Raw genomic sequence first — 26,978 nt, 5'->3', positions numbered from 1 at the left:
TATAGAGCCGTCTGCACGCATGCCAAGTGGAAAGGATTTGTAGCAGTCTTTTTTTATGTTGAGTCTTTTTTGGGGGATTCTCTGAAAAGCCCAGTGGAAATTAGCCAGCTAGCTAGCTGATTAATGTTATGCTGATGGGTTTTCATTTGGTTTTAATGAGGCAAAAATAGCTTAGTGGAATTGGGTTAGTGGGCCTACTATGTGAGTGAATAGTGGTGGTCAGCATCATTAACATATATTAGCAACTATTAATGCACAAGCATTTTAATACAACTGGAAACTGGACTTTTGCTCATGTTTGGGTTACAACACTGGATCTTTGACTTAAAGTTACTTGAGGATATACAGGTACATCTCAAAAAATTTTAATATTGTGAAAAAGTTCAATATTTTTTGTCAGTTATTTCAGTAAGTGAAACTTTTTTTTGTCTTTTTTGGGTCATTTTTGCATCTATGTTTGGTCATTTTATGTATTTTCATTGTTATGTTGTGTCTCTTGGTAATTTTATGTCTTTTTTTGGCCATTTTTGTGTCTTTTTAGTCATTTTTGTGTGTTTTGGGGTCATTTTTGCATCTATTTTTGGTCATTTTGTGTCTTTTTTTACACATGTACATCTCAAAAAATTAGAATATCATGAAAAAGTTCAATATTTTTTGTCAGTTATTTCAGAAAGTGAAACTCATACATTATATAGATTCATTACACATAGAGTAAAATATTTCAAGCCTGTTTTTCTTGTAATTTTGATGATTCTGGCTTAGAGATAATGAAAACACAAAACTCTACTGTCCGTTAGCTGGTAGCACAAGTTTAAGTTCAGCTGTCTCACCTCCAGTCAGCTGGATTTCTGCCTTGAGACACTTTCTAACCCACTAAAAGACAATATAAAGGTACGACACCTGAATATTCCAATTTTTTTTTCAATATATTGCTGTTTTCTTACTTGGAAAGATGCATTCTTTCTTAAAGGGAGGGGCAGACGAGCTTATTGTACAGTTATCAGTGGTGAGTGTGGCTGTCACTGGTAAATAACTTATATGAAGCCTTCATTATTAAAAGAGGAGGATAAAAATTGGGGTTGAATATAACCTAAAGGTAAATATAACCCTGTATACTGCACTACAAAGTCTAACTGCAGTAACACAAAAAGTTAAACTGAGAAAAACTGCTTTTCAAGTTTTTTAACATTTTTAACTGGCCAGCTAAATTGGTTATGTGTAGATGACACTTATTTCTACATGTATTGATGATGTAATTTTTATGCTAAAAAGAAAATCATGATAATTTATTTGACCTTTGACCCCAAAAACGTAGTTACTGCCTCTGGTTTTGCTGTAAAAGGTTCTAATAGTAAACAGAGTGCAGTAACTACAATGTTGTTGTCTTCTTTCAGCTTTTATATTTAGTTTTCAGTGGATAAACATTTTCAAATTGATTTTGTTATAAGTGTATTTTCATGTCTTTTTGTGTCTCTTTTGTGTCTGTTCTTGTGTCTTTTTTTTAGCTATTTTGTGTCTTTTTTAGTTATTTTGTCTTTTTTGTGTCTTTTTGGTCATTTTGTGTCTGTTGTGTCTTTTTTTCGTTATTTTGTGTCTTTTTTTGGTCATTTTGTATCTTTTTTTTGTCATTTTGTGTCTTTTTTTTGTCATTTTGTGTCTTCTGTGTATTTTATGGTCATTTTGTGTCTACTTTTCTAGTCATTTTGTGTCTTTTTGGTCATTTTGTGTCTATGGTTGTGTCTTTTTTTTAGTTATTTTGTGTCCTTTTGGTCATTTTGTATCTCTTATTGTGTCTTTTTTGGTCATTTTGTGTCTGTTGTTGTGTCTTTTTTTGGTCATTTTGTATCTTTTTTATCATTTTGTGTCTTCTGTGTCTTTTATGGTCATTTTGTGTCTATTTTTGGTCATTTTTGTGTCTTTTTTTGACGTCATGAAGAAATCGTGCTCCGGCGCTTTCGTGGACTCCAGAGGATTAAGACATTTTGAGATGTGGACCCTTATAGACACTTTAAAAGTGTTAAGATCAACTCTTAAATTGGGTATGCTGATTTTACTGAGAGAGAAAGAAAACTCCTGGAAAATAATTCCTTAAAAAGAGTGGGTACCCTGACCTGGTGCCCCCGGCCCCTCACCCCTCGGTTGCCATCCTTACTAGACCCTCCAGGGGGCCACAAAACATTAAAAAAACTGGATCCCCTCCTTTCTGCCCTCCCCTAATCACTCTACCATCTCCTGTTCAGAGCCACAGATATGCCCCCTCGCACATTTCCCAAATTCCTTGAGATTTGGCTTCAAGAGCCAGCGCCTAGGGCCAGGAATGCCACCACCGCCTGTGTTCAGAGGGAAGCCTCTGTGTGCACACACACACTCCCCATTGCTCTGCAGAATGCCCTGTAATCATGCTCTGTTTTGACCTTGACACACACAGAGAAGAAAGCACTAATGACTACACTCACACAGGAGGCTCTTCTTTGTAGCCTGGTATGTACACCAAAGGCATTCATGCTCTTGTGTCCCCTCTGATCCGCCCACTGACCCTTGTACACACTTCACACACTCGTCACACACCTCGGTGTCTGGCCACGGTCATAAATCTGCAGGAAGGGGTCAGTGGTTTTTAGGAGCCGCTGGTCACTGACCCGGTCCCAGAGGAGCTGCACGTTGTTTCCTATAACTTAAGAGGAGCCGACCCCTGAACCCGCCTCATGTAAAGTCAGATTATATCGTCCACTGTGTCTAAAAACAAGATAAAAATACTAGATCTGAGGGGAATTATCTTGCTGCATGAACAGATGATTTCACTTGACAAGATTTCTTAAATTAAGATTATTAAATCTAGAAATAAGCATGTTGAGCGCTTAAAATAAGAAATTAACTCTTAAAACAAGAATAAAACCAGAATAAAACCAGTTAAAACCAGAATAAAACCACATAAAATGAGTTAAAACCAGAATAAAACTACATAAAACCAGTTAAAACCAGAATAAAACTTCATAAAACCAATTAAAACCAGAATAAAACTACATAAAACCACATAAAACCAGAATAAAACCACATAAAACCAGAATAAAACCACATAAAACCTGAATAAAACTACATAAAACGAGAATAAAACAACATAAAACCAGAATAAAACATAAAACCATTTAAAACCACATAAAGCCAGAATAAAACCACATAAAACCAGAATAAAACCATTTAAAACCAGAATAAAACCACATAAAACCAGAATAAAACCATTTAAAACCAGAATAAAACCACATAAAACCAGAATAAAACCATTTAAAACCAGAATAAAACCACATAAAACCAGAATAAAACCATTTAAAACCAGAATAAAACCACATAAAACCAGAATAAAACCATTTAAAACCAGAATAAAACCACATAAAACCAGAATAAAACCATTTAAAACCAGAATAAAACCACATAAAACCAGAATAAAACCAGTTAAAACCAGAATAAAACCACACAAAACCAGAATAAAACCAGTTAAAACCAATCCAATCCAATCCACTTTATTTATATAGCACATTTAAACAACAAAAACGTCTCCAAAGTGCTGCACATAGAATCAACAATAAAATAAAGACACAGGACCAAAAAACTCACGCAAAGTTAAAAAGCCAGGGAATACAAATGGGTCCAGATAAGTGTTTTTTTTTTTTGTGTTATTGACTGTGAGATCTTTCAATGAAGACACAATTTATTTATGTATTGGTGAAATATTTTCCCACAGATCACCAATAGCTCTCTTTTTGCACAACAGAGCTACAGATGCAGGTCTTGAAATGAATGTACCTGCCTTCTAGTCTTTCTAAAAGCTCTGAAAAAATATTATAAAATGATTATAGGGCTTTATTTTTACCAACAAAAACATGAGCAGTGGATTCTATCTTCCGATCCTTTTGGTTAATGAGTCAAAACATAAAATTTGGGCATCAAAACATGAAGTATTACTCAGGTCGATGATGTTGATTGCTCCACTGCTTTAAAGATACTGACATAAATATTGTGAATGTCATTTTTATTAAGTTCATTTTATTATTTACGCCTTTATTTAGCACATTAAATCACTCGAAACCAACTTAAAGCCTGTGGGCTACAGAGCCTTAGTCTTCCTTTGGCTGAAATATCTCGATACTGGCGCCAGAAAGAAGATTTCAGATACGAAAAACTCTTCTTTCTAGTGTAAAATCATCAACATTATGATTTAAATCAGGCAATGTGTCACAGCAGAGAACTGGTAAACAAGAATTTGATTAAACATTTGGTACCAATTGTACATACGTGACAGATCTTAACTCACTGCCACAAACACATTTCACTAATTTATCACAGATTGTTTTTGCTGCGACAAAGTTGGCAGCAAAGACACAAACAGGAAGTGTGCCATAGTCGGATGAGAATGAAGGAATATCAACAGTGATGATGCCTCAACAGAGACAAGGCAGGATCTGGAACGATGAGATCTGAAGCACACGGTTATAGTGAGCTTTTTAATAAGGTGCAGCCACTAATATTTCAAAGTCAATTACGTCTTCATCAGAGTGAGAAGAGCCAGAGACATGTGAAGTCCATTGCTGTCTCTCATAGACTCTCAAAATTTTGCATTGAAATGAATGGGACGGCCGAAAAAAAATGAGCAAAAAGAACAATAATTGGAGATTTTTAAACGTCTACTTCTCCGGCATAATTTCAGCTAGAGACTCCATTTAAACTTTAAACAGTAGACACAAGTCTTGTGTATCAGTGTATTAATCCACGTTTCGATAGGTCATGTAGTTTTTTATCAATCCCTGTTCAATGACCATGATCATTTTTGGAGAAATTCTGAGATTATAATGGGTGTGTATTGCACGGAATGTTCGTGTCACAGTGTGTGACATCATCGCCAGAGTGTAGAGGGAGAGAAAAAATTGTCAAAAAATAAATTTGAAAACTGCGCTCCAGGCCGCAAATTCCACTCTACGGAAATAATTTATACATAGAAACGTAGGAAAATTAGTCTTCTCACTCACAATCCTCTGGTAAAGCTGCCAGAGTTATAGTTTGGGCGTAGGACGCACAGATGATCCACCAACACCACCAACAGCCTCATTGGCTCCCATATTAAAAACGCAGGAAGATTTCTGAAAAAGGGAGATGTAACAGTTTTTTTTAGATCGCTCTCACAAAGCTATTTTTTCATTTTTCTTAAAAAAAACATAAGAACTCAGGACGCTCAAAGTGAAGTCGGATCAATGATAGGTTTGGTTTTGCCAGAAATTCCAGCCTGTCCACCTCTGTTGCGGGGCATTGGCAGTTGGTGGCAGTTAATTCTGTTGATTGCTCTGATTGCCTTTGATCTTTGATGTGATTACAGTTACAGATACACACACACACACACACAGGTAACTTTATGCAATTTTTGTTACACACACCCACAAAAGTGAGCATAAGCGCGCACACTCCTCCAGATACACATCACACACACACACACACACACAAACATTTTGAGGTTAAAGGTCATAGGTTGCTGTATAAATAAGTACTTGAAAAGGAATGCTTGTTGTAGGTGTGCTCCTTGTATATTATATAGTATCATAACATTACTAGTATTAATTGTTTGAAATCTCATCATAGTGTACACACACCGGCAGTAGCCCCCGTGGCCCTTTCAGAATTTCCCCAGAGGAAATGTTCTAGTTTAATCTGCTGCTGTAGCTGCTCAGCTGTCTCTGCACCCTGTGACTCTCTGCTGCTGTCACTGTTCCCTGGTTGAGACCAGCAGCTTTACAGTGCACAGAGCTAAACATGCGTAGGAGTGTATGGGCACCTCTTCTTTTGTCAACAAGTCACACTTCTACTCCCAGTGTGCAGAGAGAGACTGTCTGAATCATAGATTTATTCCTGCCTCCTACCCAACTCTCACCTCAGGTCAGGTGTGTGTTTCACTGTGTGTGCTGCATGTCAACAGCTTTTCTATTGTCTACTTGGTTCATGTGTGATTGTTTGCATTAGTTTATATGCATAAACAATAGCTACTCAATAAAATTGAGGCAACAGATTGCATGCAGTATTATTCATTTATTAATTAAATCTAACTAAGTTACAAGTTGAGTTAATAACAACTTAACAGGAAGTGCCTGTCAATTAAAAACTGACTAATTCTATTGTGTTGGATTCATTCAAAATTCTCTTGATTTATAATTACATACACATAAAGATTATATTTAATGTGGTCAGAATCAAAATAAGTAGATTCTATCTCAAACATTTTTATATTAAAGTTACGTAAACGACTCCCTCAAAATCAAGGACGCATTTATATTTAACCCTCTGGAGTCTGCAAAAGCGCCAAGGCATGGCTTCTTCATCACATCCAGACGTAAAAACAAAGCAGACCACAAAAAGACACAAAATGACGAAAAAAGACATAAATCAGAAGATAGAATAACAACAAAAAACCCACAGAAGACACAAAATGACCAAAAAAGACACAAAATGACAAAAAAGACACAATAACCGACACAAAATTACCAAAAAAGACACAAAAAAGACAAAATTACCAAAAAAGACACAAAATCAGAAGACAGAATAACCAAAAAAAAAACCCACAGAAGACACAAAATGACAAAAAAGACACAACAACAGACACAAAACTAGATTCTGAAAGGGCCACGGGGGCTACTGCCGGTGTGTGTAAACTATGATGAGATTCTTCATGCGCTTACACGCGCATTTGTGTGTGTGTGTGTGTGTGTGTGTAGCAAAAATTGCATAAAGTTACACGTGTGTGTGTGTGCACGTGTGTGTGTTTGAATGTTTGAAGCATATGTATTCATGTGTGTGTGTATCTGTAACTGTGATCACATCAAAGATCAAAGGCAATCAGATCAAACCAATCAACAGAATTAACTGCCACCTGAATGTTCCGGAACAGTGACAGCAGCCAGGGGTGGACAGACTGGAATTTCTGGCCTCGAACAAAAAGCATTTTTGGCAAAACCATAATACCTATCATTGATCCGACTTCACTTTGAGCGTCCTGAGTTCTTCCTGAACGTCTACATATGTTTTTTTTTTAAAGAAAAATTAAAAAATAGCTTTGTTAGAGCGATCTAAAAAAACTGTTGGTTTTTTTTGTGTCCAATAATAAAGCTCCACTCTGAGTCTCATCACTGGGCTGATATCTCTGATAGTTTATCTGCGTAGACTTGTCCCTGTAATCCGATCCTTCACATGCAGAAACAGCCTTTCGGCCCCGAGCTTCACACAGATGCTGCTGCTCGCCTTAACACTGGCAGGGCCCTCGCAGGCTCCTTTCACTTTAAAAATGGCGGATCAGCAGCTCGCTGTGTGGTTGAATTCTCCTTGAAGAGAGCAGCAGAATGCTGAAGAGTACAGCTCTTTGTATAAATACATAATGATACAGTGGGCTGCACGGTGAACTGTACACGTTTCAGAGATGTCTTCTCCTGCACCGTGGGACTCACTCGTGGTGAAATAAAAAATAAATCATTCCTGTAGTTGTTTCCACTATTGATGCAGACATAAAAATGCAGAGGAGTTGAACTTAAGTTCTTCTGTGTTTCCTGTGTGCTTGTTTTTGTTGAGGCATATTACATCAGCAGCTACCAATCCATCCCATATACTTCTAACAACTTCAATAAGATCTGGAGCCACTTCTAATCTCCTCCTGCCTTTTTCTCTGCTTTTTTTTTTTTTTCCACTTTTGTGAAGCGGTTTCTTTTTTTCCCCTCTCGCAGCAAAGCGTTTTTGAATTCAAATCGCTCCTTGGTGAACTCTCTGAGTGCCAACTCAGTGGATGTGGAGGTGCAAACTTTGTGAGTGGCGTCATTTTTGATGTACCCCCTTGTTCCTGACAAGGTTTTTGTCACTTTGGAACAAGGGGGTATATCAAAAAATGTCTTTCCAGCAGCTTCCAAACCTGTCCCACACACACACACACACACACCCCTACTTCATTAGCATACATCAAGCTTCCCAACGATGTGACAAACTTCATTTGAACGTTGAAAGTGTTGAGGGCTTGTTTCTTTCTGCTGGCAGCTGTCAGAAACCACACCATGTGACAGTAGCGAACGCAAGGGAAAGTCAAAACCACAATCTAAAGACTATATATAGATGAAATGTTGTCATTTTAAGATGACTGGGAGGGGAAAACGACTGCCGCTCCTCGCAGGCTTCAAAACCAGAGAATCACACTTCATCGGGAACAAACACAATCTCTTCTTTTTTTTAAAAAAGAGCTGTGGAGATGAAACCTGATTTCTTCTCCTGAAAGTCAAAGTCCCTTTTTCATTTCTCATCGCGTTGACTTCAGAAAACACAGAACAACTGACTGTGGACTCACATGTTGAACTTCTGATCAATATTCTTGTTTTATACTGGGACACTGAGTTTTGTGTTTTCATTATCTCTAAGCCAGAATCATCAAAATTAGAAGAAAAACAGGCTCGAAATTATGAATCTATATAATATACGAGTTTCACTTTCTGAAATAATTGACATATAATATTGAACTTTTTCACAATATTCAAATTTTTTGAGATGTACCTGTGTAAAAAAAAAGACACAAAATGACCAAAAATAGATACAAAAATGACCTAAAAAATACATAAAAACCCAGAGATACAACATAACAAAGAAAATACATAAAATGACCAAAAATAGATGCAAAAATGACCAAAAAAGATACAAAAATTAACAAAAAAAGACACAAAATGACCAAAAATAGATACAAAAATGACCAAAAATGACTGAAAAAGACACTAAAATGACCTAAAAAAGACATAAAATGACCAAAATACACATCATAACAAAGAAAATACATTAAATGACCAAGAAGATGCAAAAATGACCAAAAAAGATACAAAATGACCAAAAATAGATGCAAAAATGACCAAAAAAAGGACAAAAATTACCCAAAAAAAGACACAAATAACCAAAAAAAGACGCAAAAGGACCAAAAAGAGACATTAAATTACCAAAAAAGGACCTAAAATACCAAAAAAGGAGACAAAAATTTAAAAAAAGGACAAAAATGTCTAAAAAAAGACACAAAAGAACCAAAAAAGATGCAAAAGGACCAAAAAGAGACATAAAATTACCAAGAGACACAACATATCAAGGAAATACATACAATTACCAAAAGAGTTGGGCCTCCTTTTGCATGAATTACTGCATTAATGCGGCGTTGACTTCGGAAAACACAGCAGAATCATCAAAATTACAAGAAAAACAGCAACTTGAAGTATTTCACTCTATGTGTAATGAATCTATATAATGTATGAGTTTCACTTTCTGATATATTTGAAAACTAGAGAATCACACTTCATCAGGAACAAACACAATCTCTTTTTAAAAAGAGCTGTAGAGATGAAACCTGATTTCTTCTCCTGAAAGTCAAAGTCCCTTTTCATTGCTCTGGGAGACAGTGGCACACTTCTTCTTCTTCTTCTTCTTCTTCCTCCTCCTCCTCCTCCTCCTCTTATTGTGTTTCCCTTCCTCGTTGTTCCTCCTCACACTCATGTGGAGTCCGTCAATGACCAAAACCTCATGCAAGGTTTGATCAGCGCTATTGTTCAAAGCCTCTCCACATCTGTCCAAATGGTGAGGAGGCTCTTTTTTTTTGCCTCCTGCCACCTGTCAGCAAAACAAACATGCCTTTGCTGTTAAAAAATATGTTGAAAGAAGAGAAAAATGTGTGTTTGCGTAAAGAAACAGAGATGTGAGAAGAAAAAAAAAAAGGCAAAGAGATGCAAAGCTGAAGGGACCAGTGAGAGATCTTCAGGGAGTCTGAGTGGAGAGATGCTCTGGTTTGAATTTAACATTGAGAGACTCAGTGAAGTCAGACATTTGAATCGGAGCTTTACCTTCCCTCGTCTGCTTCTTTCTGCATCTGTTAGTGGAGAATACGTTCCCACAACAGAGATGCTGCTATAAAAACGGCTGCTGCATCCGCCCACGCACATTGCATAGTAAACTATAGCTGAGCTTTAGTTAGACATGCTGAGGAGAGAACTGATTGCAAATCCTTTGGTCTGCTACTGTGCAGAAAAGGCAGAAATCTGGAGCTACAGCTTTAGGTTTGATATACAGCACATGTACATGTACAGGTGTATCTCAAAAAATTAGAATATCGTGAAAAAGTTCAATAGTTTTTGTCAGTTATATCAGAAAGTGACAATTTTGGAGTCCACAGTTGGTATTTTGTGTCTCTTTTTGGTCATTTTGTGTCTTTGTTTGGTCATTTTTGTATCTTTTTTGGTCATTTTGTGTCTTTTTTTTACACAGGTACATCCCAAAAAAAACGAGAATATCATAAAAAAGTTCAATATTTTTTGTCAAATATATCAGAAAGTGACATTTTGGAGTCCACAGTTGGTATTTTGTGTCTTTTTTGGTCATTTTTGTGTCTTTTTCGGTCATTTTTGTATCTTTTTCGGTCATTTTTGTATCCATTTTTGGTCATTTTGTGTCTTCTTGGTCATTTTATGTATTTTCTTTGTTATGTTGTGTCTCTTCTTGGTAATTTAATGTCTTTTTTTAGGTCATTTTTGCATCTATTTTTGGTCATTTTGTGTCTTTTTTTTACACAGGTACATCTCAAAAAATGAGAATGTCATGAAAAAGTTCAATATTTTTTTGTCAAATATATCAGAAAGTGACAATTTTGGAGTCCACAGTTGGTATTTTGTGTCTCTTTTTGGTCATTTTGTGTCTTTGTTTGGTCATTTTTGTATCTTTTTTGGTCATTTTGTGTCTTTTTTTTTACACAGGTACATCTCAAAAAATGAGAATATCGTGAAAAAGTTCAATATTTTTTGTCAGTTATATCAGAAAGTGACAATTTTGGAGTTCACAGTTGGTATTTTGTGTCTTTTTTGGTCATTTTTGTATCTTTTTCGGTCATTTTTGTATCTTTTTCGGTCATTTTTGTATCTTTTTTGGTCATTTTGTGTCTTCTTGGTCATTTTATGTATTTTCTTTGTTATGTTGTGTCTCTTTTTGGTTATTTTATGTCTGTTTTAGGTCATTTTTGCATCTATTTTTGGTCATTTTGTGTCTTTTTTTTACACAGGTACATCTCAAAAAATGAGAATGTCATGAAAAAGTTCAATATTTTTTGTCAAATATATCAGAGAGTGACAATTTTGGAGTCCACAGTTGGTATTTTGTGTCTCTTTTTGGTCATTTTGTGTCTTTGTTTGGTCATTTTTGTATCTTTTTTGGTCATTTTGTGTCTTTTTTTTTACACAGGTACATCTCAAAAAATGAGAATATCGTGAAAAAGTTCAATATTTTTTGTCAGTTATATCAGAAAGTGACAATTTTGGAGTTCACAGTTGGTATTTTGTGTCTTTTTTGGTCATTTTTGTATCTTTTTCGGTCATTTTTGTATCTTTTTCGGTCATTTTTGTATCTTTTTTGGTCATTTTGTGTCTTCTTGGTCATTTTATGTATTTTCTTTGTTATGTTGTGTCTCTTTTTGGTTATTTTATGTCTGTTTTAGGTCATTTTTGCATCTATTTTTGGTCATTTTGTGTCTTTTTTTTACACAGGTACATCTCAAAAAATGAGAATGTCATGAAAAAGTTCAATATTTTTTGTCAAATATATCAGAGAGTGACAATTTTGGAGTCCACAGTTGGTATTTTGTGTCTCTTTTTGGTCATTTTGTGTCTTTGTTTGGTCATTTTTGTATCTTTTTTGGTCATTTTGTGTCTTCTTTGTCATTTTATGTATTTGCTTTGTTATGTTGTGTCTCTTCTTGGTAATTTTATGTCTTTTTTAGGTCATTTGTGTGTCTTTTTCAGTCATTGTTGCATCTATTTTTGGTCATTTTTATACAGGTACATCTCAAAAATTTGAATATAATGGTCATTTTGTGTCTTCTTGGTCATTTTATGTATTTTCTTTGTTATGTTCTGTCTCTTTGGTAATTTTGTATCTTTTTTAAGTAATTTAGTGTTTTTTCAGTCATTTTGCGTCTTTTTGGGTAATTTTGTTCCTTTTTTGGTAATTTTGTGTCCTTTTTTTTGGTCATTTTGTTTCTTCTTTCAGTAATTTAGTGTTTTTTTCAGTCATTTTGTTTCTTTTTTGTAATTTAGTGTCTTTTTTAAATAATTCTGTGTCTTTTTTGGTCATTTTGTGTCTTTTTTAAGCAATTTAATGTTTTTTCAGTCATTTTGCATCTTTTTATTCTGCTCATTCTGTTTCCTGCAGGTGTGAAAGCACCCTGAAACAAACCCCGATAACTAGTGTGTCTGTCCGTCCAGTAAAACTCCCTGTGAGTCCTGGTGAACACTGTTGCAGCCGTGCCCATTCTAATGTATGGGAAGGGAAATGGAGACAGCATGGCCACAAAGGAGCTAGTAATTTAGGCAGAGCGGATCTCTCATTGCTGTGGCGACTCCACCATACATGAACCAAGAATGCACAACTATGGAGCGTGGCTTTTGAAGAATCTCGACTTATATTGAGAGTGGTTGGTAAAGGATGTGTTTATTCAACCATTGTTTATTGCTCCGCTCTGAGCTAGTGGAGTGTGTTTTGTCTTGGCTTGCCGTTCTGTTATGACTACAGAAGCTGCTATACATAGAGAGACTTTCAGAAAATCAGCACTCCCGGAGCTTCAGCTGATTTTTTGACTCCCCGCACGTTCAAATTAAAGCCTCCGAAACCCTTTTTTTTTGCCACTTGTTTGAAAAAGGTCACTCTCAAATTATCCTTGACTTGATTCTCACACAGAGAGAAAAGAGACATATTTCTGTAAACTTCAAAATGAAAAAGAGTAGAAGGAGCTCTGAAAAATTGGCAAAGTTGTGGAAGGTCCCTTTATTGTTGTGTTGTTGTTACCGGAAGAAGTGAAAATGTTATGTAATGGAATTTTGTGTCTTTTTTAAAATAATTTTGTGTGTTTTTTGGGTCATTTTGTATCTTTTTTTGGGGTCATTTTATGTCTTTTTTAAGTAATTTAGTGTTTTTTCAGTCATTTTGTGTCTTTTTTTGGCCATTTTGTTTCTTTTTTTTAGTCATTTTGTTTCTTTTTTTGGTAATTTTGTGTCTTTTTTTAAGTCATTTAGTGTTTTTTCAGTCATTTTGTGTCCTTTTCTTGTTCATTTTATGTCTTTTTTTGGTAATTTTGTGTCTTTTTTAAGTAACTTAGTGTTTTTTCAGTCACTTTGTGTCTTTTTTTGGCCATTTTGTTTGTTTTTTTAAATCATTTTGTGTCTTTTTTTAAGTCATTTTGTGTCTTTTTTATGTAATTTAGTTTTTTCTATCATTTTGTGTCTTTTTTTGGTCATTTTGTGTCTTTCTTGGTGATTTTTTGACTCCCTGCACGTTCAAATTAAAGCCTCCGAAACCCTTTTTTTTGCCACTTGTTTGAAAAGGTCACTCTCAAATTATCCTTGACTTGATTCTCACACAGAGAGAAAAGAGACATATTTCTGTAAACTTCAACATGAAAAGGAGTAGAAGGAGCTCTGAAAAATTGGCAAAGTTGTGGCAGTGTAATCTGGTGCACACTGTGCCGAGACAAAGTGAGCTGCTTCATGTTGGGATCATTTATACTGGAGGCTGCTTTGAAGTGCTTCCCAATCCCTTTCATTGTGCCCAGGAAGATTAATTAGCCAAAGCCAGAACAATCAGTTAAATCCACAACAGGAAAATTATTTTAGGAAAACCAATCTTTTTCCCTCCCCCTCACCTCATTCACGCTCTCTTCACATGAAAGGCTGGACTGATGAGAAGAAAGGAGAGGGGGGGGGGGGGGGGGGAGATATTCTTAATGTTAGCTGGACTTTAACTCTGTCAGAGACTTTCTGCTGGCTGAATGCTCAGACTCTCCCCTGGTTACACCTTGAGATATGTGGCTGGAAACGGCCCCGCTGGTTCCTGCAGCTCTCTTCAACTATCCATCAAGCTCCACATTAATTGATTGGGCAACTCTTTTCAGAATGCTGTAAATGCTTTTTACAGTACTGTAAAAGCTCTGTGTGTGTGTGTGTGTGTGTGTGTGTGTGTGTGTGTGTGTGTGTGTGTGTGTGTGTGTGTGTGTGTGTGTGTGTGTGTGTGTGTGTGTGTGTGTGTGTGTGTGTGTGTGTGTGTGTGTGTGTGTGCGCGCGTGTGTGTGCGTCCATTCATGTGTGTTTGTGGGTAAAAAGGGCTTTTGCGCTAACCAAACCCTTTTCAAACCCTTGTCGAGGGGTCACAGGAAGTACCATATTTGGTCAACATAAAACTATGCAGAAAAATGGCTGCAGGGGCTCTAAGTTTTCTTTTTTTGGTGATTTTGTGCCTTTTTTTGGTAATTTTGTGTCTTTTTTTAAATAATTTTGTGTCTTTTGGGTCATTTCGTGTCTCTTTCTGGTAATTTTGTGTCTTTTTTGGTAATTTTGTGTCTTTTTTAAATGATTTTGTGTCTTTTTAGGTCATTTTGCGTCTTTTTTTAAGTTATTTTGTGTCTTTTTTTGGGTCATTTTGTTTCTTTTTTTAGTCATTTTGTGTCTTTTAAGTAATTTCGTTTTTTCTGTCATTTTTTGGTCATTTTGTGTCTTTTTTTAAATAATTTAGTGTCTTTTGTCAGTCATTTTGTGCCTTTTTTTGGTCATTTTGATTCTTTTTTTTTATTAATTTTGTGTCTTTTTTTGGTCATTTTGTGTCTTTTTTAAGTAATTTAGTTTTTTCTGTCATTTTGTGTCTTTTTTTAGTCATTTTGTGTCTTTTTTTGGTCACGTTGATACTGCCTCCAGCGGCCCCCAGGTAATTTGAGTTTGAGACCCCTGATTTACAGGCAAAAGGAACAAACAGAGATAAACCGACTCAGTAGCACAGGAAAAGGCAGAGAACCCAAACTACCAAACCAAACCAAACTATCCATCAAGCTCCCCATTAATTGATTCGGCAACTCTTTTCAGAATGCTGTAAATGCTTTTTACAGTACTGTTAAAGCTCTGTGTATGTGCATGTGTGTGTGTGTGTGTGTGCATGTGTGTGTGCGTCCATTCATGTGTGTTTGTGGGTAAAAAAGGCTTTTGCGCTAACCAAACCCTTTTCAACTTCTATAATCAGACTCTGGTTTAGTGGAGTGTAATTTAGCCCCAGACAGACTTCCTCCAGTCCTCCCAGTGGAGCTAGCTGCTAGCTGCTAGCTGCTGCTGCAGCGTTTGATGTGTGCTGCCCTCCACCACGGCCCTGTCCTCTTCCAAACCCAGCGCTGTCAGGACCCTGAATGCATTGTGTCAAACGTGGCTGTAGCCTTCAGCAGCCAGTAGGGGGCGTGGTGCAGAGCCAGGCGCTCCGGTCTCTGGACCCCCTGTGGAGATGAGAAGGAGCTGTGAAGAGCGAGGGAATACTCTGAGCCATGAATAAAGAGGGGAGACCCTCTGTCTGCCTCTGTGTGTGTGTGTGTGTGTGTGTGTGTGTGTGTGTGTGTGTTCTTGTACTTCCTACATAGTGAGGACCGGAGCACGTTTTTAACCAACAGAGTGAGGACATTTTTGCAAAGTGAGGACATTTCGGCTGGTCCTCACTTCTTTAAAGGCTTTTTTTTAGATTTCAGGCTTTGTTTTAAGGGTTAAAGGTTACATGATAATGATAATTAACTGAAACTGTATTGTGTGGTTACAAAACTAACTAAAATTATAGTGAAAATGTCCTTTGTTTTCCTCTTTGTTGACTTTTTTCATACATAATGAAGATGGATCAGACAAAGAAAGAAAAATTACTGTGACCTCTTTTAATCTCCCACCCAACAAATACCCCATTACAAAAAACTAAAACTAATAAAAACTAAAGCATTTCAAAAAATAAATACTAAACTAAAACTAGCAAACTCACTCTAAAAACTGATTAAAACTAACTGGATTTGAAAACAAAAATTGACAAAGAAATTGAAACTAAAACTAATGAAAATTCCAAAACTTTTATAACCTTGCAAGGGAATTCACTGTTCCAATGTGTGTGTGTGTGTGTGTGTCTGTGTGTGTGTGTGTGTGTGTGTGTGTGTGTGTGTGTGTGTGTGTGTGTGTGTGTGTGTGTGTGTTCTTGTACTTCCTACATCGTGAGGACCACAACACGTTTTTAACCAACAGAGTGAGGACATTTTTGCAAAGTGAGGACATTTTGGCCGGTCCTCACTTCTTTAAAGGCTTTTTTTAGATTTCAGACTTTGTTTTAAGGGTTAAAGGTTACAATCAGGTTTATGTTTTAAAAAAGATAATTAATTAACTAACTAACTAACTAACTAAGTCTTTTTGGGTCATTTTGTGTCTGTTTTGGCAATTTTTACAGTTATTTTTGGTCATTTTGTGTATTTTTTCAGTAATTTTGTGTCTTTTTGGGTCATTTTGTGTCTTTTTTCGTAATTTTCTGTATTATTAAGTCATTTTGGGTCATTTTGTGTCTTTTTTGGGTCATTTTGTATATTTTTTAAGTAATTTTGTGTCTTTTTTAAGTCATTTAGTTTTTTCAGTCATTTTGTCTTTTTTTGGTCATTTTGTGTCTTTTTCATTGTATGATTTTTGATTGCCAATTGAAAATGTAAAGAATGAATGAAACACGGATTCTAATGTCTGATATGGATTTATGAATGTATTTCTAATCTAAGCAGCCTGTTTGTTGGGTCTCTCAGGTGACGGTGGTGCGTCAGGAGTACGAGGAGAAGATCAAAGGTTTGATGCCAGCGGAGCTGAGACAGGAGCTGGAGGACACCATCTCCTCCCTGAAGGCTCAGGTGAGACCCGCCTGGCTGCCAGGAACACATCAGACCCAGAGAGGACCAGAACAAACACGCTGACACATTCAATCTGCTGGCTTCAGTTTCAGGAATGTTTCAAATCCTCTGTTTTACTCAGCTTCTCATTTACAACCTGTAAACTATTCTTCCTGTCTCCTTTTCTCTTTCATTAATACATTTACCCATTTAAAAGTACAGAATCAAACTTTTTCACATTAAAGTCATGATAGTTGTTGTATGGGTCTTTTTACTAATCCTCTTTATAAAGTTTAATCTGTCCTGGTCTCTCCATCAGATCACCACACTGTAAAAAAGGTGTTTAGTCTAAAAACCAGATAAAAACAGTAAATCTGAGGGAAATGATCTTGCTGCATGGACAGATAATTTACCTTGACAAGATTTCTTAAATTAAGATTATTAAATCTAGAAATAAACATGTTGAACGCTTAAAATAAGAAATTAACTCTTAAAACCAGATAAATTAAAGCTGCCAGCAGTGATGAACTGGCCCGAGCAGAGTGACCTGATGATTATTTGTTTCTTAAAACTTTTTCTTTTTTTTTTTTTTTTTTTTTTCTTTGTCTTTTTATTGGGGGGGGGGTTCTATGTCTTTTTTTGTGATTTTTCAAAATTAGGGCAATGTGGAAACAATCTATGTAGAGAGGATGAGGCCCCAGTTTAACTTCCCTGTGTCATCCCAGTCTAATTGTGAAAAATAAGTAAAATAAGTGTCTTTTGTTTCTTTTTTTTGGTGTTTTTATGTCTTTTGTGTCTTTTTTGATCATTTTATGTCTTTTTGTGTAATTTTTTGTGATTTTTCGTCTTTTGTGTCTTTTTTCAGTGTGTTTTTTTGGGTGTTTTTTTGTCTTATTATGTCTTTTTTGTGATTTTACATCTTTTGTTTCTTTTTTTGGTCATTTTATGTCTTTTTGTGTCTTCTTTGTGTCTTTTTTCGGTCATTTTGTGTCTTTTTACATCTTTTTTTTGGTCACAAAATGACAAAAAAAAAAGACAAAAAATTTACAAAAGAGATAAATTAAAGCTGCCAGCAGTGATGAACTGGCCCGAGCAGAGTGACCTGATGATTATTTGTTTCTTACCAAGATAAAAAAAACTTTAGATTTCAAAGTGTTAGATAATTCATCTTGTTTTAAGAGTTAATTTCTTATTTTAAGCGTTCACCATGTTTATTTCTAGATTTAATAATCTTAATTTAAGAAATCTTGTCAAGGTAAATTATCTGTCCATGCAGCAAGATCATTTCCCTCAGATTTACTGTTTTTATCTGGTTTTTAAACACTTTTTTGCAGTGCACAGTCATGGTGCCATGTTGCTCCATTGAGCCGTGTCTCTTGCTATCAATGGACCCATTTGACACTGAATAATAATAATAATAAAGGGCATTCACTTTCCCAGCATTGACACTGTAAACAGCAGAGGGATTTCTGTAATGCTGATAGAAGCATGCAGTGCCAGTTTTATAAAAGCGTCTCATCATAAACCCCTGCCTTGTTCAAATAGTCCACCAGGATCCTGTTTCAGCGTTTAGACCGCAGCGCTGTGATGGGATCTGTTTATAAGATGTAATTCATGACCAGAGTGGTCTCTCCTCTCATTGACAACGTCTTGGGTTTTGCACATTAAAGTGCATTATTTTTACATGGCGAAAAAAAGGTGGGGAGAGTTTTGGTGTCTCTGGAGGCATCCGACCACATTCGGTTGGGGTTTTGCATCCACTCCACCACTGTGAAGAGCCAAATGTAATGCTAGAAGCTTCCTGAGGTCTCCCCCACACAGAGGAATGTACCCACGGCTCCACTACGGTAGTCCCACAACAATACGGATTCCTTCGGAGCCGTGATTATTCTGCCAGGCTGTAGATGCCGTGTAAATGTAGATGGGGTTTATTTTCACTTCAGCCAAAGACACTTCATAAATAAACTCACACTTTGTAGCCAAACAAAAGAATGGTGCTGGCTCCTCTCTAACCTCAGCTAACCTGGCTCATAATCTGCTTTCTCTGAGAGGGACACACACAAAAAGAGTAAAAAAAGACACAAAATGACTAAAGAATGACCAAAAAAGACACAAAAAGACTAAAAAAAGACACAAAATGACTAAAAAAGACACACAATGACTAAAGAATGACCAAAAAAGACTAAAAAAAGACACAAAATGACAGAAAAAAGACACAAAATGACTAAAAAAGACACAAAATTACAAAAAAAATACAAAAAAAGACACAAAATGAGTAAAAAAGACACAAAATTACCAAAAAATGACCAAAAAGACACAAAATGATTACAAAAAGACAGAAAATCAGAATACATGTGGGAGTGTGGCAATGCAACATGGGACTTTTCCAGAACTTTGAAATCATCACCAAAAAAAGACACAAAATGACCAAAAAAAGACACAAAATAACCAAAAAAAGACACAAAATTACTAAAAAAGACAAAATTACTAAAAAAAAAAAAAAAAAGGACACAAAATTACTAAAAAATGACCAAAAAAGACACAAAATGACTAAAAAAAGACTCAAAAAGACACAAAATGAGAATCCATGTGGGAGTGTCGCAGTGCATCATGGGACTTTTCCAGAACTGAAATCATGGTGAAGACGACTATAGTGGAGGAGCTCATAGCTAACAGCTATAAGCTCTCAAATACTTTCTGAATTTAATGTCTATCTGCTACAGAGGCTGAAAAATCTATTATTTAGTAGGAAGATCTTCATAACTAAACTGACACGTTGTAGCCAACAGAAGGAGGAGCTGCCTCCTCCCTAACCTCCTCTAACCTCCTCTAACCTGCTCTAACCTCCTCTAATCTCCCTCTGTCCCCATGTGTCCTGATCTCCTGACCTCCACCCAACAACCAGCTCTTTCTTACACTGAGCCAGCCCCCTCCACCCACAACACAACCACCCAAAGCCACAATTACTCTTTTTACTTCCACTGTCTCTATTATGATGCACTGATTTCCTACTTTCCTCATGCTGATTAACCCATTTAAGGCGGGAAAGCATTATCGCATTTCTACCATTAAAACCTGTTGGGGTGCTGTTGTGTTACCATTAAAACTGGGAAAGCTGATACGTCGTATTGTAGTATTTGTAGTTTTTTCCACCTATTTTCGGTCTCTTGGCCAATGAAATACATAAGAATACATGTGGGAGTGTCGCAATGCAACATGGGACTTTTCCAGAACTTTGAAATCATCACCAAAAAAAGACAGAAAATGACCCAAAAAAGACACACAATGACCAAAAAAGACAGAAATTGACTTAAAAAAGACAAAAAATGACAAAAAATAGACACAAAATGACCAAAAAAAGACACAAAAAGACACAAAATGGCCAAAAACAGACACAAAATGACTAATAAAAGACACAAAATGACCAAAAAAAGACATAAAATGACCAAAAAAAGACACAAAAAGACACAAAATGACTAAAAAAAGACACAAAATGACTGAAAAAAGACAAAATTACCAAAAAAGGCACAAAATGACTAAAAAAATGACCAAAAAAGACAAAATGGCTAAAAAAGATACAAAATGAGAATACATGTGGGAGTGTCTCAATGCATCATGGGACTTTTCCAGAACTGAAATCATGGTGGAAGTCAACTATAGTGGAGGGAGCTCAGATATAACAGCTATAAGCTCTCAAATACTTTTTGAATTTCATTTCTATCTGCTACAGAGGCTGAAAAATCTATTATTTAGTAGAAGAGTTGACACTTCTGTGAATTTACAGAAAAACTTCAGGTTTTAGAGGCTGATTTTAAAATTGCCCAGAGGTTTTACAGGCATTTTTTACAGGCGTTTTAAGCCTAAATGGGTTGAACAACTAATCACAGTGTTTTTTACATATATGACTGTGTGGTAAAGTGTGTGTTGTGTGTTTTTGCTGCAGGTGACCTTCCTCCAGAAGAGAGCCTCTCTGCTGCAGGAAGACCTGGATGCCTGTCGCAGCAGGAGGTCAGCAGCATGTTTACATTGTATAGAAACGTGTGTGTGTGTGTTTGTGTCTGTACATAGTTCATGTGGAAGTTTGCCCTTCTGTACAGTACAATGCATGTATACAGAGTTCCTGCTGATCCTCAAGAAGTCTTGAAAAGCATTGAATGAAATCATCTAAAAATAGAGCCTTAATTGCTATTAAAATGTCTTCAAACTGTGATTTCACAGGAACACAAAGTCCCCAGGAAAAAACAACTAAAAACGTAATTTTTATGTTAAAGTTGAGCAAAATTGTCCCTAAGACTCAGTAATTGATGTCAGTTTGTGTGTTTTTCTGTCTTCAAGTTTTGGTTATTGCAAGATTAGTCTTAAATTGTATTCTAAGTGGCATGTTAAAAGTCTTAAAAGTCTTAAATCTAACTTTGGGCTGGGCAATATGGCCAGAATCTTCTCTCCAAATATAGATAATTTAATACTGATAACAACAATATGTAACACAATGTTGCATGTTTTCTGGTAATTCAATTAACTAGTGCAGCACCCGTAGGAAGTATGTACTTCCACTTACTTTTCATAAGGTACCACACCATCCAGCACATACACATTGAACATTGATATTCACTGGAAACTATTAGAATATTATTGGAAAATGGAACCTTGTAGCCACTTTAAAACTCCTAAAGATAGGTAGGCTAAATAGACTTCAGATGAGATGAGTCAGGGTGGAAATCCAGAGTGAATTGTGTTACTGACCGCTTCTTGCTTTTAAAGATAGTTTTATAATACGGGTGATTTTCTATTCTGCTTTTCTATCGTCAACAAATTCAATAAAAAGACTCCAACTTTTAACAAGAATTAATAGCCTAGTTCAGGTTATTCGTGTGCCATTAACCTATATTCTCCAAAAACATTAAAAAAAACATCAATGAACCACATCACTTGTGTATTAATCCCAAGAAAAATGCAATATTTACTCCTGCTTGAGTATCGAAAACTACAGTGTCCAGCTGTTTTAGGAATGACTGAGCCTTTTAAAATATATATACACAGTCATGAAAAAAAATATTAGACCACCCTTGTTTTCTTCAATTTCTTGTCCATTTTAATGCCTGGTACAACTAAAGGTACATTTGTTTGGATAAATATAATGATAACAACAAAAATAGATGATAAGAGTTGAATTTAAGAGCTGATATCTAGACATTTAACATGGTTTTATTGATAAAGATTTGGGTTATTTTTGGCGCTTCTTGCTTTATAGATAGAAAACTAGTTTATATGAAATAACCATATGGTAATACCTATTTTTTATAGTCTATACTAGCAAAACAGCTTCTCCCTGGTTCGCTCCAGCTTCGATCAGACTGTAAAGTATCGTCCAAATCGCAAATATTGCTGTAAAAACAGTTCGGCTGCTGGTTTTCCGACATTGCGATAGAAACTATATAGAAAAAAAGCCCAAATCTAACTTTCCTCAAGCTGTAGGAACCCTGCTATAGTATTTTCCTTATTTCTGCACCATTGTAATTAGAGTTGGTAGTATATAAAAGTATAAAGAGCCAGAATGAGTCATCTGCTGTACACTTTGTTCTGCACTATTAATGCCGGTACATTAGATGGAGTCTTTGACAGCCTCCAGTCCTGAGGGCTTTGATTTGCCTCCCATCAATCATACTGTAAAAAACCATTTATGTCTTTATGAAAAGCAGCGTATATGTGCCGTGATGAGACGCTCCGTCAGACGACGCTATTTAAGTCGGGAAAGCGTAACCGCATTTCTACCATTAAAACTGGGAAAGCGGATATGTCGTTTTGTAGTATTTGTAGTTTTTTCCACCTATTTACGGTCTCTTGGTCAATGAAATGCATCAGAATACATCCAGAATCCAGAACTTTGAAATCATCACCAAAAAAAAGACACAAAATGACCAAAAAAAGACACAAATTGACCACAAAATGACCACAAAATGACCAAAAAAGACACAAAAAGACCAAAAAAAGACACAAAATGACCAAAAAAGACACAAAAGGACAAAAAAAAGGACACAAAATGAGAATGCATGTGGGAGTGTCGCAATGCAACATGGGACTTTTCCAGAACTTTGAAATCATCACCAAAAAAAAGACACAAAATGACCAAAAAAAGACACAAAACGACAAAAAAAAGACAGAAAAAGACACAAAATTACCAAAAAAAGACAGAAAAAGACACAAAATTACCAAAAAAAGACAGAAAAAGACACAAAACGACCAGACAAAGACACAAAATGAACAAAAAAAAGACACAAATTATTGTAGTTAGAGTTGGTAGTATATAAAAGTATAAAGAGCCAGAATGAGTCATCTGCTGTACACTTTGTTCTGCACTATTAATGCCGGTACATTAGATGGAGTCTCTGACAGCCTCCAGTCCTGAGGGCTTTGATTTGCCTCCCATCAATCATACTGTAAAAAACCATTTATGTCTTTATGAGAAGCAGCGTATATGTGCCGTGATGAGACGACGCTACCGCTCTCATCTCTGCAAACATCTCTCAGGACTGTCACTCACACACATCACAGTAAATAACCAGTTATTCCACTGTAGCTCCACCTCGCTGCTTAAAGTGACGGAGACGCTGAGACACTCAAAGGAACAGTCAGTCAGACGGAGATGACTCCATGATGGCGTTGTTCTTTAATATGGATGTTATAATGTCGGTTTAATGGTTCAACACTCAGGGCTCCACGGGAAAAGTTTCAGGCTCTTCCTTTTCGTTTCTTCCTTTGCTTGTGACATCCATTTTTCTAAGTTAGCGCATAAAAACCTCGTCCCCCCTTATATCAGCCGATCAATCTTCAGCTTGGATCAATGCAACTTGTACCCACCAGCTCTGCATGAAACTTGGGTGCAAGGTTATTATAATTAACGAAAACTAACGAAATAACGAAAACTAGAATTGGAAAAACATTTTCGTTAACTGAAATAAAAATAAAAACTAGAGTTTTTTTAAAAACAATAACTAACTGAAACTGTATAGTGTGGTTACAAAACTAACTAAAATTATAGTGAAAATGTCCTTAGTTTTAATTTTTGTCATCTATTTTTTTTGTCATCATAATTCAGTGTTTCTATTAGAACATGCAACACATGGTAAATATGTTTACTGAGACTGGGATGTCTACACTAGAACCAAAATTCAAAACACCCAGAACTGTAAGAGTTAATAACCTTATTGGGGCTGAGATGATAAACCAAAGGAAATAAAGGAAACATTTATTATGATCTCTTTGAATCTGGCACCCAACACACAGCCCATTACAAAAAAACTAAAACTAAAACAAATAAAAACTAAACTAAAACTAAACATTTTCAAAAAATAAAAACTAAACTAAAACCAGAAAACTCACTCTAAAAACTAACTAAACTAAAAAGAACTAAACTGAATTTGAAGACAAAATTAAAACTAAAACTAATGAAAAATCCCAAACTATTATAACCTTGCTTGGGTGTCATGACTGATGACCAACTGGTCTTCCAGGTTCGTGTGTCCTCAATTGCCAGATCGTGTCAATTGTACAACATTGTTGTACAACCCTGTACAACATCAGGAAGATCAGACCCTACCTGACCCAACAATCCACATAACTCCTGGTTCAGGACCTTTTACTATTGTTGTGATTTAATTTGAAGATGTATTGAAATATCAGACATATAGCAGTTTAAAAATGCATCACATATGGGTTGACAAACACACATAAATCTGAGCAACAGTCACAGTCTCTTTACAGGAAAGTCCTGCTTGATTAAGATGTGAGCAGCTCTGATTTAGGAAATCCCACTGCACCATTTGGAACAATAAGAGGAAAGCAAAAGACCTGACGCTTTGGTCTGCTAAACCAGTGATTCCCAACAGGGGGGGCGCCAAAGATGTAATAGGGATGTAATAAATCTAATGTGTTGAATATAGATGAGTCAGCATTTAATTCATTTGTGGGACAATAACAACTAAATAAGGGCTACATTAAACGTTTATTCATTTATTTAAATAGAAAAATCACTATAGAAAAGTTTAAAAATGAAGGCTATATCGCGAGAATAAGGACATGTGTAACATCCCTCCTGCAGTATACACAGGTAACCTCACCTAGCGGTAACCTCACCTAGAGGTAACCTCAGCTAGCGGTAACCTCACCTAGTGGTAACCTCACCTAGCGGTAACCTCAGCTAGCGGTAACCTCACCTAGTGGTAACCTCACCTAGAGGTAACCTCACCTAGTGGTAACCTCACCTAGAGGTAACCTCACCTAGCAGTAACCTCACCTAGTGGTAACCTCACCTAGTGATAACCTCACCTAGTGATAACCTCACCTAGCGATAACCTCACCTAGCGGTAATTTCACCTAGCAGTAACCTCACCTAGAGGTAACCTCACCTAGTGGTAACCTCACCTAGTGGTAACCTCACCTAGTGGTAACCTCACCTAGCGATAACCTCACCTAGTGATAACCTCACCTAGCGGTAACCTCACCTAGTGGTAACCTCACCTAGCGATAACCTCACCTAGTGATAACCTCACCTAGCGGTAACCTCACCTAGCGATAACCTCACCTAGCGGTAACCTCACTTAGCGGTAACCTCACCTAGTGGTAACCTCACCTAGCGGTAACCTCACCTAACGGTAACCTCACCCAGCAGTAACCTCACCTAGTGGTAACCTCACCTAGTGGTAGCCTCACCTAGTGGTAATCTCACCTAGCGGTAACCTCACCTAGCGGTAACCTCACCTAGTGATAACCTCACCTAGCGGTAACCTCACCTAGTGGTAACCTCACCTAGTGGTAACCTCACCTAGCGGTAACCTCACCTAGTGGTAACCTCACCTAGTGGTAGCCTCACCTAGTGGTAATCTCACCTAGCGGTAACCTCACCTAGCGGTAACCTCACCTAGTGGTAACCTCACCTAGTGGTAGCCTCACCTAGTGGTAATCTCACCTAGCGGTAACCTCACCCAGCAGTAACCTCACCTAGTGGTAACCTCACCTAGTGGTAGCCTCACCTAGTGGTAATCTCACCTAGCGGTAACCTCACCTAGTGATAACCTCACCTAGCGGTAACCTCACCTAGTGGTAACCTCACCTAGCGTTAACCTCACCTAGCGTTAACCTCACCTAGTGGTAACCTCACCTAGTGGTAGCCTCACCTAGTGGTAACCTCACCTAGCGGTAACCTCACCTAGTGATAACCTCACCTAGCGGTAACCTCACCTAGTGGTAACCTCACCTAGCGTTAACCTCACCTAGCGTTAACCTCACCTAGTGGTAACCTCACCTAGTGGTAACCTCACCTAGCAACAGAAACACAGAGCTAATGGAAAAATTGCGAAGCGTCAGGGAGACGAGAATGCTGAATATCTCAACAACAACAAAAAGAGAGGGTACCATGAAAGTCACACTGAGTTCGGCTTCATAGAAGCAATAGACAATGGGGGGGTCAACAAAGTTTACAATGGTAAAAATGTGGGTCCCTCAAAAAAAAAGGTTGGGCACCACTGTACTAAACGACATTGTAGAATTGTAGCTTTGAGTCCTGATGCTGGACTAACCAAAGTCTTTCTGTACAGGTAACCTAGGAGACCCACAGCCTGACGCCACGCCCGGACATGAAGGATAAGACGTCCAATCAGATGTGAGCATTGTTGACTGTTACTAATATTTCCCCACCTGTCCTGTCACGCCACTGGACCAGTCATCTTTTCATTTGAAGTGCTGTTGTCTCTCACGGTTCTGACAACATATGAACTATTTATTCATTTTCAGATTTTATTTCCTTTTTTTTCTGTTGGAAGAAATATTCACGTTCTGATTACATTGTTGAGTTTTTTTTATATCACTAACTTAATGTTACAGTTATTGATATCTTTAACAAAAATCCATCATTTTTAATAAAAAACTTTTGCATCATTTTCTGTTGTCATGCATTTATTTTTTTTTATTCTGTGCATGCTTTTCATCTTCCAATACCTCATAATTAGTCCCTGAATGAGGGGAAATGGTGCTGTTAAAAAATAGTTTTTGTGTTATTAAAGCAAGTTTACACACATGGGTCAATAATGACCTTGTGCATTAGAAGCGTAGTGATACAAAAAGTGATTCACTGAATTGACAATTTGAGTATATGTGTAACTATGTTTGTCTTATTTTGAAGGTTTAACTTTAAAAGAGTTGTTAGAACCAACAGATTACATTGGAAGATCATATATTTTAACATTTGAGACTTAAA

The 26,978-nt window shown here is 36.6% G+C and overlaps 1 protein-coding gene across 1 annotated transcript in view; it reads left to right on the top strand.

The window, feature by feature from the left end:
- cep112 (centrosomal protein 112) overlaps positions 1-26,741 on the top strand; it is a 219,298-nt gene extending 192,557 nt beyond the window's left edge. The window contains exons 25-27 of the mRNA XM_059347126.1: positions 16,646-16,747; positions 20,670-20,734; positions 26,320-26,741. Coding sequence (XP_059203109.1) covers positions 16,646-16,747; positions 20,670-20,734; positions 26,320-26,323 — 171 coding nt within the window. The 3' untranslated portion in view covers positions 26,324-26,741. The remainder of the gene's footprint in view (positions 1-16,645; positions 16,748-20,669; positions 20,735-26,319) is intronic.
- The last annotated feature ends 237 nt before the right edge of the window (positions 26,742-26,978 follow it).

This window comes from Centropristis striata, chromosome 13, assembly GCF_030273125.1.
Source record: "Centropristis striata isolate RG_2023a ecotype Rhode Island chromosome 13, C.striata_1.0, whole genome shotgun sequence".
Lineage (NCBI taxonomy): Eukaryota > Metazoa > Chordata > Actinopteri > Perciformes > Serranidae > Centropristis > Centropristis striata.
This window is presented reverse-complemented; position numbering and strand designations above follow the sequence as displayed.